This window comes from Elephantulus edwardii, unplaced genomic scaffold, assembly GCF_000299155.1.
Source record: "Elephantulus edwardii isolate Elephantulus edwardi_28Jun2011 unplaced genomic scaffold, EleEdw1.0 scaffold00043, whole genome shotgun sequence".
NCBI classification, from domain to species: Eukaryota; Metazoa; Chordata; class Mammalia; order Macroscelidea; family Macroscelididae; genus Elephantulus; species Elephantulus edwardii.
The window spans coordinates 13,143,955-13,163,037 of record NW_006399793.1 but is presented as its reverse complement, the minus strand read 5'-3'; the positions used below and the strand labels follow the sequence as shown (position 1 = coordinate 13,163,037).

Genomic DNA, 19,083 nt, shown 5'->3' with positions numbered 1-19,083 from the left:
TAACTTATGAATACCTCTAAAACAGAGTAGTATTTGCTTTCAATTTTAACAAGACTTATATAATCTTTTAGTCCCCCCCCCCTTTTTAAGGATATTTTGAGGCTACATGTGGAAGCAATATCAAAGTTAACGTCAAGCAGCTGGGTATCATTTGGTTCAGTCTTCAGGTCAATGGCACTGACTCTTAGCAGAACTAATTTTATAATCATGGCAAAATTTCAGTAATGAACTGCAGTATACAGCTGATTACACCACAGTAAATTTCATTTAGTCTGGGAAACTGGAAAACCACGAGTTTTCTTGAGAATACTTAAATTGCAAAGCCTAACATGATCTCAATAGCAATTCTAATAAGAAAATTAGTGTGGGATGTGTATGATGGAAGTTGAATACCATGATTTGAGGTGAGGGGGGTCTGGTATAGTTTAAATTTTTTAAAAACTTTTTGTCATCCATTATTACCATGTAAGTAATTTTTAAAATTAGTAGCAAGCATATGAGTTCTTAAAAGAGAAGTGTTTCAGAATTGTAACTTGTACCTTCTTGGTAACACTTGACAGTTGATCCTTTTTCTGGAAGAATAATCAGGGTAATAACTTTTGCTAAGTATCTGTTACAGAGAACAGGAGAGAGGGCATATGTTTTAAAAAAGGCAACAAGTGTCAAAAGGCCAATTTAAAATACTCATTGGTAAGCTTAGTGCCTATATTTAGCATAATGGGCTCCCCCTTTTGACACTTTAATTAGTCTTTAATATGTTCCACCACAGGTGTAAAGAGGCATTTACAAAAGACAGAATACCAAAGCTATTTCTGGCATCAAAGATACTTTTTATCCTCAAAGCGAAAATACAAATTATTTCTTACATGTTCTTAAAAAGAAATGTTTTGTTTTCGTCCCATGATTATAGCAATTTCAACAATTGCAGTAATGGGAAAATGTTTTATAGATAGGAGTATAAATGCAATAAAGAAATGTTTTAAAGGAAACTATTCAATTTTTTAAAATGCTTTCAGGTGCTTAATTCTAAGGTACTGTTAACGCGCACAGCAGCAGTTTCGGAAGGCTTAACCTATCTGAGTGAAATTTTTATGGGTGCTTTGAATATGAGATTTCCATTGACTCTCCACACTCAATCTCTCTGATTATTTTCTGTCTTTACATTTCTTCACTGCTGATATTCATATGCTTTCTTTGTATTAGTGCGTTTATGACAATAGAGGAAAGCACCGTTTTAGAAGAAGGAGATATTGCTCTTGAACTGACTGAGCAGAAAATAAACACGATGGTCCTGGATATCTGCCACAAACCAGGTGGCAGCGAGTACCTGAGGCAAATTTATCACATCATGCAGCTCAATGAGGTAGGGAAACGGCCTTTTTACCGAGCAATTAGGTGTGTACTGGCCTGAGGCAGCGTCTGCTGGCAGCTAAGGGTTAGTCAAGGAGGTGATAATACTTCTTAAAGTCAATACCAAACTCAATATTGCATTATTAATAGAATCTATTCAGCCCCGGCTGCTCTGCATTTGTTCGAGAAAGCTTCTCTGAAACAATGTAGGTTTTATTTATATGATTTAAACAATAACACGGCTCATAAACTCAGTTCAATTCTGAATTGTGTAGACTGGAGGTGTAGTTTGGAAATTGTGTGTTTTGACCATTAAGCTGATGTTCAAATCTGGTGTTTATGAATTGAAGAATTTTCTGAATAAAGATGTAACCTTTCTCCTGGAGACATGTGTTGATGAACTTGGAGATTACTTATGTAATGAACAAGAAACTTCAGAAGAATATTGATACATATTCAGGAACAAATAAATTAACCCAAGAAAATTCACTAATACACAACACTGATTAGAACCAGTGTTAGGCTTTTCCACCTCTCTGCTGGGCTAAGCCTCTAACCTACATTATGCATAAGCAAAAAAGTATAAAATAGTTACTGGAAATAACACAAGTTTTAAAACGTAATCAGATTTTTAAATTTATTGTATACATCTTATTTGGGTACATATATTTTCAGACACATAAATGTATATTTGAATAATAAAAATGTATAGGATAAAGATATCATTTCCCCCCCATAAGGTAGGTCTTAAAAACCATAGTGAATGAAATTCTACCATAGCATTTTATAACTCAGTTATGGAAATCTCCTCACTTTTACATTTCTGCACATTGTGTCAAGTCCATCTTATTTCAGGTGTTCATAGACTCAGTCAAGCAATATATGAACAGGTAGAAGTTGACATAGTAGGGTATTCAATGATAGCCTGTGAGAAGGATGTGAGAAATTTGTAGCTGTGAGAAATGAACCTGTCTGTAAGTCACTAGAGCTCAGTCTGTAACAGTCACTCTTGCTAATGATTCCTCATACGTACTTTGAGTTTCCTATGTGAAGAATACAGGATGTCCCCTTGCCTGGCTGAAAGTTTCACATTGTAGAGTCCTGTGCATCACTGGTATGCCTAACTGGCTACCCAGATTAGACAAAATAACACTGGTGACTAGTGATGAGCAAGTATAGCTGATTGCCCTTGGGTTCTCAGGTAAGGGTGATTACATGAGTTTGGAGGATAGTAATGACTGATACAGTTTGGCAGTCATTATTATCCAATGGAATTGATACCATTTAAAGAAGTCTAAAAAAAAAATAAAGAAGTCTTTAATACAAGATCAATGACCACTAATACTGAGAATAAAGCTACTGTTGTTAGTTATCATCAATTCGAGAAGAGCCCATAGTTACTCTGTGAACAACAGATCTGAGCCCTGTCATATCCTGTGTCATCCTCACACTTCCTGACACATTAGAGCCCATTGTGGCAGACACTAGCCATTTGCTAGATGATGAGAATCCAAGGCTATTCTTATCCTCTTAGAACTCATGGAGGCAAGGCTTATCAACAGCTGTGCTATTATGCTCACATAGATCTGGTATAGGTAAGACTCTGACTACTCAACCACCATATTAACTCAAAGTTTCCCCCCTAGACTATCACTGAATGTCTATTTGTGTTTTATTGACTATGCAAAAGCATTTGAATGTGTGAGTCACAAAAAAATTTATGACTAACATTGAGTAGAATGGGAATCTCGGAACTCACACTTATGCTGATATGAAACCTATATGTAGACCAAGAAGTTGTTGTCCAAACAGAGCAAGGAAACACTGCCTGGTTTAAAACTGGGAAAGTTGTGTGTCAGGGTTGTATCCTTTTCCCATACCTGTTAAAGATATACTGAGAAAATAATTAAAAAACCTTGACTCTATGATCAGGATCAGAGGAAGATTCATCAACAACCTGTATTAGGCAGAATTTTACTTGCTAAAAGTGAGGATTTGAAACATTTTCTGCAGAAGATCAGAGACTACAGCCTTTAATGTGGATTGCATCTCAACATCAAGAAGACAAAAATCCTTACCACTAGACCAATAAGCAACATCATGACAGATGCAGAAGAGATTGAAGCGCTCAACGATTTCATCTTACTCGAAACCACAGTCAGCATCCTTGGTGCCAGCAGTCAAGAGATCAAGAATCATATTACATCAGGCAAGTCCACTGTCAGAGACCCTTCCAAATTACTGAAGAGCAGTGATGTCAGTTTGAAGACCAAAGTGTGCTTGATTCAGGCAGGCCATGGTCTTTTCAGCCACTTGCTATGCATCTGAAAACTGGGCAAAGAATAAGGATGAGAAAAGAATTGATGCTTGGAACAGTAGTGTTGGAGAAGAGTAGTAAATATTCCATGGACTACCTGAAGAACAAACAGATATGTCCAGGAAAGGGTGTAGCCAGAATCCACTTAGGAGGCAAAGATGACACAGTTTTGTCTCACATACTTTGGCATATTGCTAAGAGAGGTTATTGCTTGGAGAAGGACTTTATACTTGGAAAAGTAGACGAGCAGCAAAAGAGAGGAAGGACCCTGATGAGATGTATTCATACAATGACTGCAGCAATGAACTCAAGTGTGTCAGAGACTATGAATATGGCACAGGATAGGACGGGGCTCAGATCTGTTGTTCATAGGGGCATTCTACTCAACTATGGAACCTAACAACACAAACCACTGACTATATCTATTGAATGTGTTGTTAAGCTAAGTAGCTGATGGTTTACTGAGCCAAGCAAAATACAGGAACTGTAAATGTTAAGAAACATAACGTAAGGTTAGGCTAAATCCAAAGAAAATAATGACATTTTTGTCGGGTGACTATGTAAAAGCATATACACAAACACACAGAGGCAATAGACCTAATTAACAATGTGCGGGTCACCAAATGACTCAACTCATTGCTGTTGAGTCAGTTACAACTCTAAGCAGTCCTTTATTTGGTTCATAAGCTTGTAAATTTTTCTAAAATTTTATATACTTATTTTGCATACAAAATTTGTATACATTGTGTTAGGAAGGAGACTGCTATCTCTCTCCCAATGAGCTGTTGCTAGTGGAGTCTTATTACCAGAGAGCTGCAGCCTTTTAGTTAGCAGTGCAAATATGCGGTCCATTGTGCTACCAGAACCCCTAGCCTAGTGACTACTATAGTACTTGCTGCTTTTCTGGATACTGTGAGGCATGTCTTTGTACATGAAAAAGTACTGCAATTTGGCTTAGTTGATGAATACTGCTATGAGTCTTTATTTCAAAATGTCACTTAAATACAGAAGCATTTTTGGTGCAAGCCTGAATGCGGAAAAAAAAAGGATATTATTGATAGAAACAGAGAAGTTATGAGGGGGAATGGGTTTAAAAAAATCTTTGAGACAAAGGCAATATGTTCAAGCATAATGCCCAATTGGCAATTGTAGATGTTTGCCCAGGTGAGAAAGGCTGTGATTTTGGACTTGGTGGTCCTCCGTGACGGTGGTAGTTGGGTTCATGAGTGTGTGGAACTCTTCTGTTGACACAAGTAGGCAAACATTGAATAGAGACATGAACTTTGAAGTAACTGCAGAGGGATGGTGTAAAGAATAGAAGCTAACTCAAGAAATATGCCAGATAAAGAAAAAGAAATCTATTTAAAGTCATGCTATATGAAAGGAGTCTAGAGCTTTCAAGAAGGGTAGTGTCAGAAGTTACCACTCATCTAACAGGTTATCTTAATGAAGTCCCTTCTGTGTTGCTGTGATATTTGAACCTATGCTAGCAGTGTTTCAAATATCAGCAAGGTCCCCTCTGATAACCAAAGAAATAATGTATGATTTACAGTCAGGAAAGATATGTGTCAGAGTAGTATTCCTTTATCAAACATACTCGGTTTGTATTCTTAGCAAATAATCCAAGAAACTCGACTAAATGAAGAATAAACACTAGAATCGTAGGCCGACTCATCAACAGCTTCCTTTATGCAGAAGACACAAACTTGCTTACTGAAAGTGAAAAGGACTTACTTGTAACACAAAGTCTGTGGTCTTCAGTGTAGTGGACACCACTACATGAAGAAAATAGAATTCCCTGTTACTAGACCAATAAGCAAGCTGATGATAAAAGGAGAAAAATTGAAGATGTCAAGAATTTCATTTTATTTGGATCCACCATCAAGGCCATGGAAACAGCAGTCAAGAAAACAAATAAAATTCTACATTGGGAAAATCTGCTGCAAAAGATCTCTTTAAAGTGTTTGAAAATCACAGATGTCACTTTGTAGGTATGTCTGGTCTAACTCATTATATTTTCATTCATTTCATGAATATAGAAAAGTTTAACAGTGAATAAGGAAAACCAAAGAATGGGTGGCTTTTAATTGGAGTGTTGAAAAGAATATTAAAAATATTGTGGACTGTTAAAAGAACAAACAAATCTCTCTTGGAGGAAGTACAGCTAGAACTCACCTTTGGAGTAAATATTCAAAACTTAGTCTCACATGCTATAGACTCGTTAACTCTAGAGGAACTAGTCCCTGAGAAAGGAAACTTGTGCTTAGAAAAGTAGAAAACTGAGTAAAAAGAAGACTCTCAGTGAAATGAATTGACACAATGACTGAAACAATGGGCTTCAGTATAACAGTGATTATGAGGATGACATAGTGATCTGTTCTGTTGTGTATACAATTTCTATGAGTCAGAACCAACTCAATAATCCTAAAACAAGTATCCATTAACAAGGCTTCCCTAAGTAGTGGACACAGATAAGTGCTTGGCTCCTAAATAAAAGGTTAGAGGTTCAAGCCCATGTTAAGGTACCTAAGAAGATCTAGTTACTGAAACAGTCATAGTTGCTAGTGATGAGTGCTAATATAGCAGAGAGGTCAACAATGAGGAGAAAACAGCATCTTGAATGATAGAGACAAAGGAAATCTAAATACATCTTGTAAGGGGAAATTAAGAAGCCTTGGTGGTACAACAGTTATGCATTTAGCTGTTAACCGTAAGATTGGAAGTTTAAATCCAATAGCAGCAAAGGAGAAAGAACTGCTCTTGTGAAGTTGCAACCAAGAATACTCCATGGAAAGTTCTAGTTTTTCACTGAGGTCACTATGAGTTTGATCTAGGCAACACCCAATAACAAAGACAAAAGAGTATTATTGGGGTTAGGGGGAAGGAGGGGTTTTACCTACATAAATTATGATAGTGAAAAATTTTGTTCCTATTCAATATCTGATTCTGAACCTAAAGTTCTTTTCTGATGGCTGTAATGATAGTCAGTAAGAGGTGCTACATGTGTGTGGTAGGCTCTACAGGATCCATTTTTCTAAAGAGCTTTGGTTGGACAACCAGTAGATTTAAGAAATTACTACCAAATTGTGCAACCCTGGTGGGTGGAGGGAGGGAGCGCAGGAAATGGGAAAGATCTGGCTGGGACCTGAAAGGACAAGGTATTGATGGACAAGGTCCAATGGTGATAAATTTTCTAAAACATAATACGTGGGAATGATTGTATAAAACACAATATGAATCAAGAATAATGTGACACATAATGTATACAAACCTGATAAGCAAACCAATAGAAAATGTAAGGCATTACTATCATCCTTGTTAACTTACGTGCTGGTTTCTTCAGATTTGAGATCTTCAGGATTTGCAAGTTGCTTTGATCAGTGAGGATAGCATGCACTCTCTATTCATTAAGTTAGAGAGGCTCAGGGAAAAGCAGTCAGAGGTGACACTTCTTGGCCTGACACTACTTCTCACCCTCGTGTAATTCCTGATTGAAAAGTCTGACTCTGAAAAGAGTAAACCAAGAGGTGCGGTGTGAACAGAGCAAGGGAACATTACATGGTTTAAAATGAAAAAAACAAAAAAAACCCCATGTGTCAGAGTTGTGTCCTTTCTCTGAACCTATTCCGTCTGCGTGCTGAACAGAAAATTTGAGACGATGGACTCTATGAAGAGGAATGTGGCCTCAGGATTGGATGACATCTCAATCTTTTGTGTTATGCAGCTACTATAATCTTCCTTGCTGAAAGTGAGGACTTGGAAGTGCTTAGTGAAAATGTTCAAAGAATACATCTTTCAATATGAATGACATATCTAAATCAAGAAAACAATACTTCTCATCATTGGGCCAACAAGCAACATCATGATAGATGGGGAAAAGATTGAAATTCTCAATGTCTTCATCTTACTTGGATCCATAATCAACACATTTGGCACCAGCAGCATCAGGAGACATAATGCATTGAGAAAATCTCAGTCGGGGACCTCCAAATTGCTGAGGAGGAGGGATGTCAGTTTGAAGACTAGGGTCCTCCTGATTCAAGCCATGGTCTTTTCAATCACTTGCTATGCTTCTGAAAACTGGACAAAGAATGAGGATGAGAGAAGAATGAATGCCTTTGAACTGTGGTGTTGAAGAAGAGTACTGAATATCCATGGATTGCCAAAAACCCAAACATATTTTGGAGAAGGTGTAGTCAGAGTACTTCTGGGAGGCAGAGATGACAAAACTTCGTCTCACATACTCTGGGCATATTTCTAGCAGAGGCTATTACTTGGAGAGGGGCATCATGCTTGGAAAGATGGAGAGTCAAAAGAGAGGAAGACCCTTAATGAGACAGATTGACACAGTGACTGTTGCAGTGAGTTAAAGTGTGTCAGAAATGATTAGGATTATACAGAACAGGACAGGGTTCAGTTCTGTGGTTCATTTGGTCTCTGCGAATCCTACTTAACTTGATGGCACCTAAGAACAACTACAACATAAACACAAGACTTGATTGATTCATTTTTAAAAATAGATCACCAGGCCTTTCTTCCTTATGCTGGACTAGATATTTTCAAACTTTCATGTGCTTACCAATACCCTGGAAAACCTTGTCAAACATCAGGTGAGGCATTCATTAGATTATGCTTTTTAAACAAATTCCCAAATGATACTGAGTCAGCTAGACCAAGTTTATGCCTTTTATCCTGACCCTGACCTTGCTTAAAAAAGTATACAGTGGTAAAAATATATATATAAAGGATAAAAATATATTACTTAATTTTTAAGTGACTTGCCTATGAATAATAACCAATTGATTACTTAGGGGTGATTAGATTATGCTTTTTAAACAAATTCCCAAATGATACTGAGTCAGCTAGACCAAGTTTATGCCTTTAATCCTGACCCTGACCTTGCTTAAAAAAGTATACAGTGGTAAAAATATATATATAAAGGATAAAAATATATTACTTAATTTTTAAGTGACTTGCCTATGAATAATAACCAATTGATTACTTAGGGGTGATTTGTTGTTGTTGTTTTAATCTGTTGTCATCCCAGAAAGAGTCCTATCAAGAGATTAGGATTGTCCACTCTATTTACTTATGGATGGAAAATGAAGTATCGTGTAGTAGATTAACTCTTTTGCCCAAATCTTCACTGGCAGTTGAAAGAGCAGAAATGCACATTTTGAGCTTCTATTAACCTTAATGCTTTTCAGTGCACAATATGGAAATAGAGTTTGAGGAACATTGTAATTAAGTTTCAGCAAATGAGACCAATCACAGAAAATCTTAGTGGTGCAACAGTAAAGCATTCTGTTTCTAACTGAAATATTTATGGAGAAAATGCTAGTGATCTTCTTGTATAAAGATTACAATGAAGAAAACTCTGTGGCAGTTCTGCTCTGTTCCACGGGATTCCTATGAGCCAGAAGTGAATTGACAGCACCCAGCAGTGCTCCGCTGAGCCTGGAATAGCTGGCAAGTGAACTTAATGAATGAGTGAGCAGTCTTGTACTAGGAGTAAACATATACTCGAATTAACAAACATCTTGATAACCAGGCATGTTTGCATATGAATCAATTTTTTTAAAAAAAAGTCTGAAGACTAGAGCGTACATTAGTCCCACTAGAGTTTGTTAAATGATCTTCTCATCTATATTCTGTGTTAAGTAAATCTGTTTTTGATGGGTTTATTACAAGGCTGCTGTGTACATAGGTATAAACTCTGTTGTGCATCTTCTTAAAATGTCTTCTATCTCAAGGCAAGTCATACACTGGAACCTAGAAAATGGTGAAAGGGGACATTTGGATATTGATTCGTTTATTTTTAGAGAGAACATATACTCATCGTCATCAAGACTTGTAATTTTTTTTTCTCCTTGAAGGAATATTTGAAAGAACAGCTGTTTTCAATGAGTAGTTCAGAGGAAAAGCCATTACCGATCCGACCTTTAAAGATGACCTTGAGGCGAGTGGAAGCTCAGCCTTCTGCCTTTAACCCTTTCCATGTGCATAAGGTGTTTAGTGAAAACATGCTTGATCAGGTATGTGAATATTAGATGGCAAATGTAATTTATATGTGTGGTTCTTTACACAAGAAAAAGATTTTTTGCCTTTACCCAAAAGCTTTTTGCTTAGCTGCGTCCTTGTCTTTATTTGCATGATCTGCACAAACTGACTTTGAGAAAGTTCTTTTACTGTCTTTTAATTTGTCAAACTGATTCATTGGTTTGGTGTGTAAAACTTAACCTTTGACCAGGTCAGTTTACCGCGGGCAGAAGAAACATCTGTTAGGCTATGTCTATGGAATCTCTGAGAAACGAGGCATTTTGAACCATCTTTCCTCCTCCTGGATCACTGCTTTCCCATCTCTAATAGGTATACCATTAAAATACCTTGCAGCCTTCAAGAATATGTCAGGTCAAATAGTAAATGGTTTACTTTCAAATTATTTATGAAGAAGGCATTGAATTTTTATCTTAAGCAATGTGGAGTAAATTTGCTTTTCATAGTCCTAGAGACACAAATTCTTTCATTTATGATGAATTTGCTAACATTATTAAAGTCACGATATCTGCTATAAGATCACTATGATAAACATGACACATTTTTCCAATATTTGATCGTGCTATTGTCTTAATAGTTATTTTAAAAGATCATATTTCTGCCAAAGGACTTGCCATGTCAAGTTGTTTTTGTTTTGTCCATTCTTTGGCCAGCTTTTTCCAAACGGTTCTTGACAGCCAAGCTGAACTAACAGGACAGAAGAGAAGGATTACCTGACCTAGAGCTCTGACGAAAATAAAAATTAAAACAATGGCCTAATTCGGGATGCAGATAATATTTTTACCATGCCTGTTACAGCTCTAGTCTACACTCATCAATACTGTAGTAGAATAAGACCTTCAAATGCTGACAACCCAGGGCAGAATTCTCCTGCTGTCTGACAGGATTGTAGTGCTCAATTAATCAGCAGGTGACAGGGGATAGTTCTTGTCGGATTTTAAACATCTGTCTAGACCCTTCTTATCAAAACTATTTCATTTTAAGGAGCATAAGCATCTATAATGCTTTAAAACCAAATAGCTTTTATAAGTTTGAGTTTATTGGCTGCTTTCCTGTATTATATATTAGATTGCTCCAAACCATAAATAATCATTGTAGCTGTTCAATTATCCTTACTTCATTTAAATAAATGGCATGTTTTATTGAGTTCTGAATTATGAGCTTATTTTTCACAGTAATTTTTCTCCTTGGTTGTGAAATTGTCTATTACAAGGGGAAAAAAATCATCTCTGTTTTTTCTATTTACAAGTCCTTGTAATCTTTGCTTTAATGCATTTCTTCACCAAAAGGGATAACACTAATATCAAACTTTAATAAAGCAGTGTCTTGTAATTTAAGATTTAATGCTTCCAAGTTTGTTCTTTAATCCACATCCAGGTGCTAAAAACCACTAAATTGCTGTAAATATGGGAAAAGTTGTCACTTAGTTTTCCACAGAGTCATTCTTTCAGAGTAACTTTTTTGGGCAAATGTCATTAATACTTGGAAGAATAACGACTCGGAAAATTGATTTATATTTTTATAAATAATGACTACATCCCCAAATGGATTTATAAATTAATTGCTGTCTTATTGGAATAAAATCTTCTTCTGTGGACATGATTGATGTTATCTGTCTAAGTCCTTGTTCTGGACCCCCCTCCTTCATAGTTAGTCTATCACAGCTGGAGCTTTAATTTACTGATCGTATTAACTCTGATTAATAACCAACAATAGCATCTTCCCATTTATCAACAGTCAGTCATCACAAAATGGAACTGGAATTGGTCAAACTTGCTGCCAAATTACCTGAGACTGGATAAAATGACCTTCGGTACACTGTTCAAAAACAGGTAATAAGATTGGGGATCTTGAGGGTCTGGTGGGAGAGAAAGGTTGTATACATATTTCCCCAGCATATTTTTAAGAGAAGTGAAAACATTATACCAGAAGGATAATATCTTTTCTTTTCCTTCCTGTCTTTTCTTGCTTCTGAAAAGAATGGTCCATGGTATATCAAATATCCTTTCTAAATGCTCTTTTTCTAGAGTAAGCATCTGTAGGGGACAGTTAAATTCGTTTCTGAGATGAACTCAGTTGATTTTAGGCTGAGTTTCAAATACGTTTGACTTTGCCTATGTAATAGTTAGGTACTGTAAACACTAAAAGTTAAAGGCTTGAATGTCATTATAATAGTATACCTTTGTTTACAAACAATTTAATGAGTGTATACAAAATGCCAAGCCAAATCAGTTAGTGTCTAGTCAGGGGAAACATATAAGTAAAACTGTCATGATTAAATTTTTCACTTTTCAGCCAGTTATTTTGGCACCACAGGGCAACCCAATAAAATTAAAATCTAATTTCAGTCGAGATGCTCACATATGTAATTTGTTTTGCTCCAAAGAGTAACATTTTCTTCACATTTTAGATCAATTAACATTTTTTGTACCTCTGAAATTTTCAGTAAAGAATTTTAAAGTTTGCATTTTAAAAATTGGATTTCCCTAACAAATTTCATATTTTCAAATAAGTATATGTGTGACTATTGCGTGTTTGCTTATAACTGAATATGGGGGTGGGAAGTCTTATATATCATCTTTGTGATGTAGAATGGATTGCCATTTCTTTGTGCAAAAAAGTAGGGTGCCATTTTTCCTAACAGACCATAATGACAATGACATAGTAGAATTGTCAAATTATCCTTGAGAAATTGGGGTGCATATTAGGAAACATAGAGATTGCAGGATTTCCCCAATCAAGATTAGGGGTGGAGTAGAGAATAAAACAGCTAAATTGCCAATAAAAGCTATGATTTGGATATACGGTCACAATGGGCTTCTTCGTATTTCACCCCTGAATGAAACTCATGCACTCATCATGAGTGGGACTTAGTAGTCTGAAGCTTCCACACCAAGAATAGAGACTTGCCCCGAGCAAGCTTAGCACCTGGTATGCAGCAGTCCAGAATGTACCCAAGACCTCAGATAAGTTCCTCTCTTCTCCCAAGGCCATTTGAAGAGGGGTGGGGGTAGAAGGTGGGCACAGTAGAGAGGAAGCCAGGCCCTGTGGTGAACTTAAGAGTTCATGATGCTCACACATTACCAGAGACCCATCTGGAAACAACTGACAAAGGTAAGTAACCTTTTTCTACTATTTGGAAAGGTTTGAGTTTGTGTAGATTAACTGTATTTTACTGTATTTTTCAACTGTATATTACTGCTTCCAGTCTACTAAATGGTACTCTAGGGACAAGAAAGATTGTGGCACAGCCTTCAAAATTTATTACAATTTACTTAGTTTAATATTCATTCTTAAGTGAATTTTTGTTTTAAACAAGAATGCATATTTTTATTTTTGTTTAACAACTTTAGATATACTTTGGCAGGCCACAAGCGGTTAGTCTCTTCCCTGAGAGTACTGTGTGTAGCAGTGAGTAGGGAAAGAAGTTTTCACAGATGTAGTGAGAAATAACAGGTCAAAACTGTTTTCTTGGAAAAAGGTCATAAATTTTTAATAGAAACTGCTGGAATCTCATCTTAATAAGAACCTTAGATTTTTAAAAGAATGGTATGAGAGGCATTCTGCTCTAAACTACCACACACCACAAGCTACAATGAACATAATTGATCTACCTTAGAAGGATAAAAGACACCTGAGAGTTTTTAATCTCTTCTAGGACTTTCCCTTTTATTTTAAGAATGTTGGTCTTATGAAACGTGATTAATAATGAATTGGTAAGAAAATTGTTTCTGTTGTTTTCTCCAAGAGGCTCTTTTTATTTGGACTTAACCTGAAACTTCCAGGGTTTTTGTGATTTGGGGTTGGGGTTTCTGTATTTTTGTTTTTGTTTGTTTGTTTGCTTGTTTTAGAGCTTTGGATTTTTTTTTTAACAGCATGGTTATGTAAAAGACCCATATTTGAAAATGAGACCATAGAACATAAGGCTTCTGGAGTGAGAGTTATATATGTCAATTATACACCTGAAAAGTAGTATTTCTTGCCTATAACCATGTCGTGCATGGTTTGGGCATGTTGTTGGTAAAGGCTAGTCCTAGGGAAAAGATACTGTGCTGGAACGAGTGGAAGGTCAGTAAAAGAGACATTGACACGATGGCTGCAGCATTGGACTCAAGCATACAGAGACTATGAGGATGGTACGGGATTGGGCGGAGCTCAGACTTGTTCACAGGATCTCTATGCGTGGTAGTTGACGCTATGGTGTTTCTCATGCCAGAACTCACTTATTACACTGGCTACGTGCTTCTTTTTGTACCTCGTTTATTGGTCAGATGGGTTTTTTGGGTAAGGAATCATACTTCCCACTCAAAGATGCATGGTTTGAATCTGCCAGCTACTCCCGAGTAGAAAGATGGGCAGTCTCCTCCTGTGTGATTTACATTCTCTAGGTCAGCTGGAGAGTTGGCTATGGGTCACAGTTCTGCTGTAATGGTAAGCTGCAGCACTAAGGGAGCTCTGGCAATTCAGTCCATAGAGAGTGTTGCTGGTAACCCAATAATGGTGGTTCTTTGGTGGTTCAAATCTGCCCGCAGGTCTGAGGGAAAGGATGTGCACTCTCCTCCTGAGCGATTTATATTTTCTCAAAAGCTTACTGGAGGATCAGCTATGAGTCAATTCCTATTATAAGTAATGAATGTGATCTCCAAACTGTGGTATATTGTACACATGGGGGGAGAATGTTTTCTGAGGACATAATGTTTGAGAAAGGAACTTAAATAGGCAGATAAGAGGAAAGGTCAGGAAAATGAAATACTTTTATTCATCTATTAAATTCCTTTGTACCTAGCCCAAGGTGAGTGATTTTAATCTGCTGCCCTTAAGCCTGATTCAAAAAGTATTTTTGTCAAACATTCTTCTAGGTCGTATAGCACTGGTCTGTGCATTGCTGTACAGAGGTAACTCAGGTTTGTTGTGATGCTAAACTCTGTGACACTGATATGTCAAATATGATAATGGTTACCCATGGTGGACAGTGTTCGGTGGGGTTTCCTGATTAAAACAAGCTTGAAAGCAGGAGCAGTATCCACTTCCTAAATGGCTTGCCTCTGGAAACTCTAGAACAGTGCTCAGGTCTTTTGTTCGTAGGGTCACAATGAGTCATCTACGTCTCGACAGCACCTAACAACAACAACAACAACCTAGTCTTAAGCTTCAATATAATAAAAAGAATATTTATGTATTTTTTCCTCTAAAAGAAAATATGTCTGAAGTGAACTAGATCTCTTCACACCCAAAACAGGAGGGAGCTGGACAGCCAAGATTCCTGGGTTCTCAGACCAATACTTCAGTGAGCTTCTCTTACAAAAGTTATCTCACTTCTTGAATTTGCCATTTTTCATCTTTAAAAGAAGAATAATAATAATAGCAGCAGCTAAGTATTTTATTCATGAGATTGTTGGACCAACCAAGAATGTTAAAGGGTATGTAAGGGTTAATGAACCCTAAAAACACAATATGAACTTAGTAAAGTAAGTAACACTAGTATTTAACAGCAGTATTAGTATTTGGCCAGTTAAGGCAATTGAAAAGGCTATTAAGATCAGAGAACTGGCTGTGCAAGTAACTATGCAATCAGACTGCCAAAGCTATGTGGATTCTAGGCCTACACCCATGCTGAGGGTCAGAACAAGGGTCAGGTCATAGACCAGCAGTGAGCCCAAAGGCCTGAAAGACACAAACAGTGGGAAGATGATCAAGGAGGAGGGCTTGTAGAGGGGACTTGAGGCACAAGCTCGAACACATGAAAAAGGAGCAGTATAGTACTGAGGATATCTTTAGGGGCCCTGGTGGCATAATCCATAGGGAGTTGTACTGTTAGCCCCAAAATTGCACCTCTCTCTTGGTTCAAATCCATCACCAATTCCATGGGAGAAATTTCAGTCTTTTCCTGTGTGATATTTACAGGCTCTGAAACATGCTAGAAAGTCAGCTTTGAGTAGATTCTTACTCAACAGTGATGAGCTGAGACTTCAAGAAATGTATTGAGTTTCAATAAATCATCAATTTACTATGGATATTATATACTTCAAAGGTATCCTTAGTTCAATTCCATGAAATTTCAACTCAGTAACTATGGCATTGGAGTGAGGTTGCCGAGTTCTTTGGATTAGAATCCAGTTGTAGAAGTCTCATGTGACAGGGTAGAACTATCCCTAGGGGTTTCTTTCAGGAAACAGATAGCTAAATCTCTCTCCATGATGCTGCTGGGAGGGTTGGAACCATCAGCCTTTCAGTTAGTAGTCAAGTGCTTAAATGTTGTATCACCAGGGATTTTTATGACAGTATTTGAATCTGTTAAATGATATTAAAAATGCAAGTAGAAAAACTCAAAGTAGAGTTAGTAACTTAAGTGTCCTGCCAAGCCTTTGCAAACAAATAAGAAATTATTTTCAAGGTAATTGAAAAATGATGCAAGAAGTGAACCCTTCAAAAGGAGATCCTGAACATATAGAAATGACATATGCCTTTCAACTTAGGCAGTTCACTATTGTTGAAAAGAAAGACTCCTTGGAGGTTCAGAAAATCAATGTATATATCAGTTCTACACCTTTACCTCTAAAGCTCTATGAGAGTAAGTACAACGGTTGTACATTGATCTTTTTAAGTAATAACCATACCCTGCACAGTTTCTTACTCTTGGTTTCTTTCTTTCTTTCTCATATTAAAATAAATCCAGAATACCAAATGAGAAGGTGATTGCTTTTGCAAGTGGGTTTACAAAAAGAAACACTCCATCCCTTCATTCGTGGCGAGTCTCCAGATTGCCACTTTGATATTGTTTGCTTTGTCACTGGAACAAATTTATATGGCTTCTTTTCTCTTTACCTTGTTTATTTCAGAATAATTCCTAAGAATTGTGGTACTGAGAATCATCTCTGAGTATAGTGCAGTGCTATGCTATTTTAACCATCTAAATATACTGCATATGAGTTTGGCTTCGAGTTGAGCAAACACAATTAAATATGATGGCAGGAACAGCAGAAGGGGTGGTGGTGGCAGATTTCTGGCTATCACTTTGGGGCCTTTCCAGGTGCACAATAACCATACATCTGAGAGCAAACAGAGACTAGAAAACAGGCTTAAAAGAGCCATTGATCTGTGTAGTTGATTGTTTACTTTTAATAATAATAATTATTAAAGTACCTTTGCCTTCTATAAGATGAGTGCCCTATAGAGTGTACAGAGTAGAAAATATTGACTTTGGCCTCAAACTGCGCACATTGTACTCTCAAATGACCATTCTCAGGCAGTGTTCCCATTAGCACAATGTTTATAGTTGTGCATGGCAGTAAATTCCTGGGGCAGCAGCAGGCTGCCTGGTTCTGGAGAGGTGGATTTGAGAAAAGAGGGAAGCGGATTTTATGAGTGCACACCTCTAAGCCATTACCTTCATTACATATGCTATATCATTTAAGTCAGAGACTTCGGGAGGGGGGGGGGTTGGCCCCATGATCCTGTTTCTTTCTTACACTTTCCTCCTATCTCCATCAAAAGACCTCAGGCTTAATGCTTTACCCATAATTACTGGGTTTTTTTGTGTGTGGTGTTTTGTTGTTTTTTTTTTCAAGTGGGCTTACTTCCAATCTGAAGCCCTAAAACAGCATGTTTTCTGCATAGATATTGACTAACATATTTAACACATGTAAATTAACATTAGCGCCTCAGAATTACTAGGGGTTAGTGGTTTGGGAAGAAGCTGGAATGACATGACAGTTAGGTACCTGGCTGCTAACCAAAAGATGGGCAGTTTGAACCCATGCAGCGGCTCTGCAGGAAAAAGACCTGATGATTAGCTCCTATAAAGATTAAAACCACTGCTGGCAAATTGAGTTTGATGTCAAGTAACCCTCTGTTCATTTTCTGAGGCTGTAAATCACAGAAGAGATTGCCCACCTTTTTTCCATGGTGGCCTCATTGGATTCAGACTGCTGATCCTTTAGTTAGTAGTCCAATATCATATGTACCTAAAATCCCCTATGGAGCCATTCTCTTCTGTTACATGTGGTCTCTATGGGTCAACAGTAACTCAGTGTCCCTATCACCACCATTAACAGTGACTTGGTACATGAGTCAAATACAATGACAAAAAAAGAGTTGTTTTCCTGATACTTGTATAGTTAATGTCCTTTATGTTATGTTTAGCACTTTGACATAAATCTTATATGAACTTCCCTACAGCTGAATAACTTGGAGATTGCTGTGATACTGAAAACTATGCCACTGATATATGCCACAAGGGTTACCCGTGGTAGACAAGTTTTAATAGAGCCCCATATTAAGACAGACTAAAAATCAGGGTTGGCCCTCCACTTCTTAAATAATAGGCCTCTGAAAACACTATGAACAACAGAAGAACACAGATAGTAATATAAAAGTAGTGATAGAGCCCAGATTAGAAGGAAGTCGAAATGATGAAAAATAATGGCAAACATTGTTTAATAATTGGGACATAGAATGTTGCAACATAACTTGAATGTTGGAGAACTAGAAATTGTGAAAAATGAAATGTAATATATGGACATTGACATACGAGGCATTAGTGAGATGAGAAGGACTAGCTTTGGCCACTTTGAATCAGATATTCATATGATATACTATGCTGGAAATGAAAAATAAATGAACAATGGTGTTGCATTCATAGTCAAAAAGTCAATTTCAAGTACTATGCTGAAATACAATATTGTAATAGGGCACTATCCATATGCATACAAGGAAGATTGGTTAATATGACTATTATTCAGATATACCCTTGTACATCTAGAGCCTAAGAGGAATTGAAAATATTTACCAAATTTTGTTGTCAGAAATGACAAAACATGCAGTCAAGATACATTAATGATAATCGGTAACTGGAATGCAAAAGTTGGAAACAATAGAGAAGGAATAATTTTTGGAAAATATAGGCTTGATGATAGAAATGAGGGTAGAAATAGAATGATCGAATTCTATATTTTCAGTCATTTATTCATTGCAAATACCTTTTGTAAAAGGCACAGTGACTTTACACATGGACCTCACCTGATGGGCTGCATAGGAATCAGATTGACTGATTGTATATCTGTTGTAAGAATCATTGGAGAAGCTCATTATCAGCAGTCAGAATGAGGCCAGGGCAGACTGTAAGTCACACTATCCATGACGCACACGCAAGTGCCAACTGAGCCCAAAGAAAATGAAAGTAAGTCCACAAGAATTAAAATATAATCTTGAACTCTATTCCATCTGAATTTCTAAATCATCTTAAAACAGATGAGGGAAAGAACAGATTAGAAGTGATATATGATTGGGTATTATGGTTAGCACAGGAATCCAGAATTAAGGTTGCATAGAGAAGTGTACTAGGGGTGGGGGGAAGGGAC

General features: G+C 37.0%; 1 protein-coding gene across 1 annotated transcript in view; it reads left to right on the top strand.

The window, feature by feature from the left end:
* The window catches only part of LOC102862797 (uncharacterized protein KIAA0825-like), a 327,391-nt gene that overhangs the window by 4,091 nt on the left and 304,217 nt on the right, over positions 1 to 19,083 (top strand). Inside the window, exons 2-4 of the mRNA XM_006885388.1 lie at positions 1,204 to 1,363; positions 9,544 to 9,702; positions 11,462 to 11,556. Coding sequence (XP_006885450.1) covers positions 1,204 to 1,363; positions 9,544 to 9,702; positions 11,462 to 11,556 — 414 coding nt within the window. The remainder of the gene's footprint in view (positions 1 to 1,203; positions 1,364 to 9,543; positions 9,703 to 11,461; positions 11,557 to 19,083) is intronic.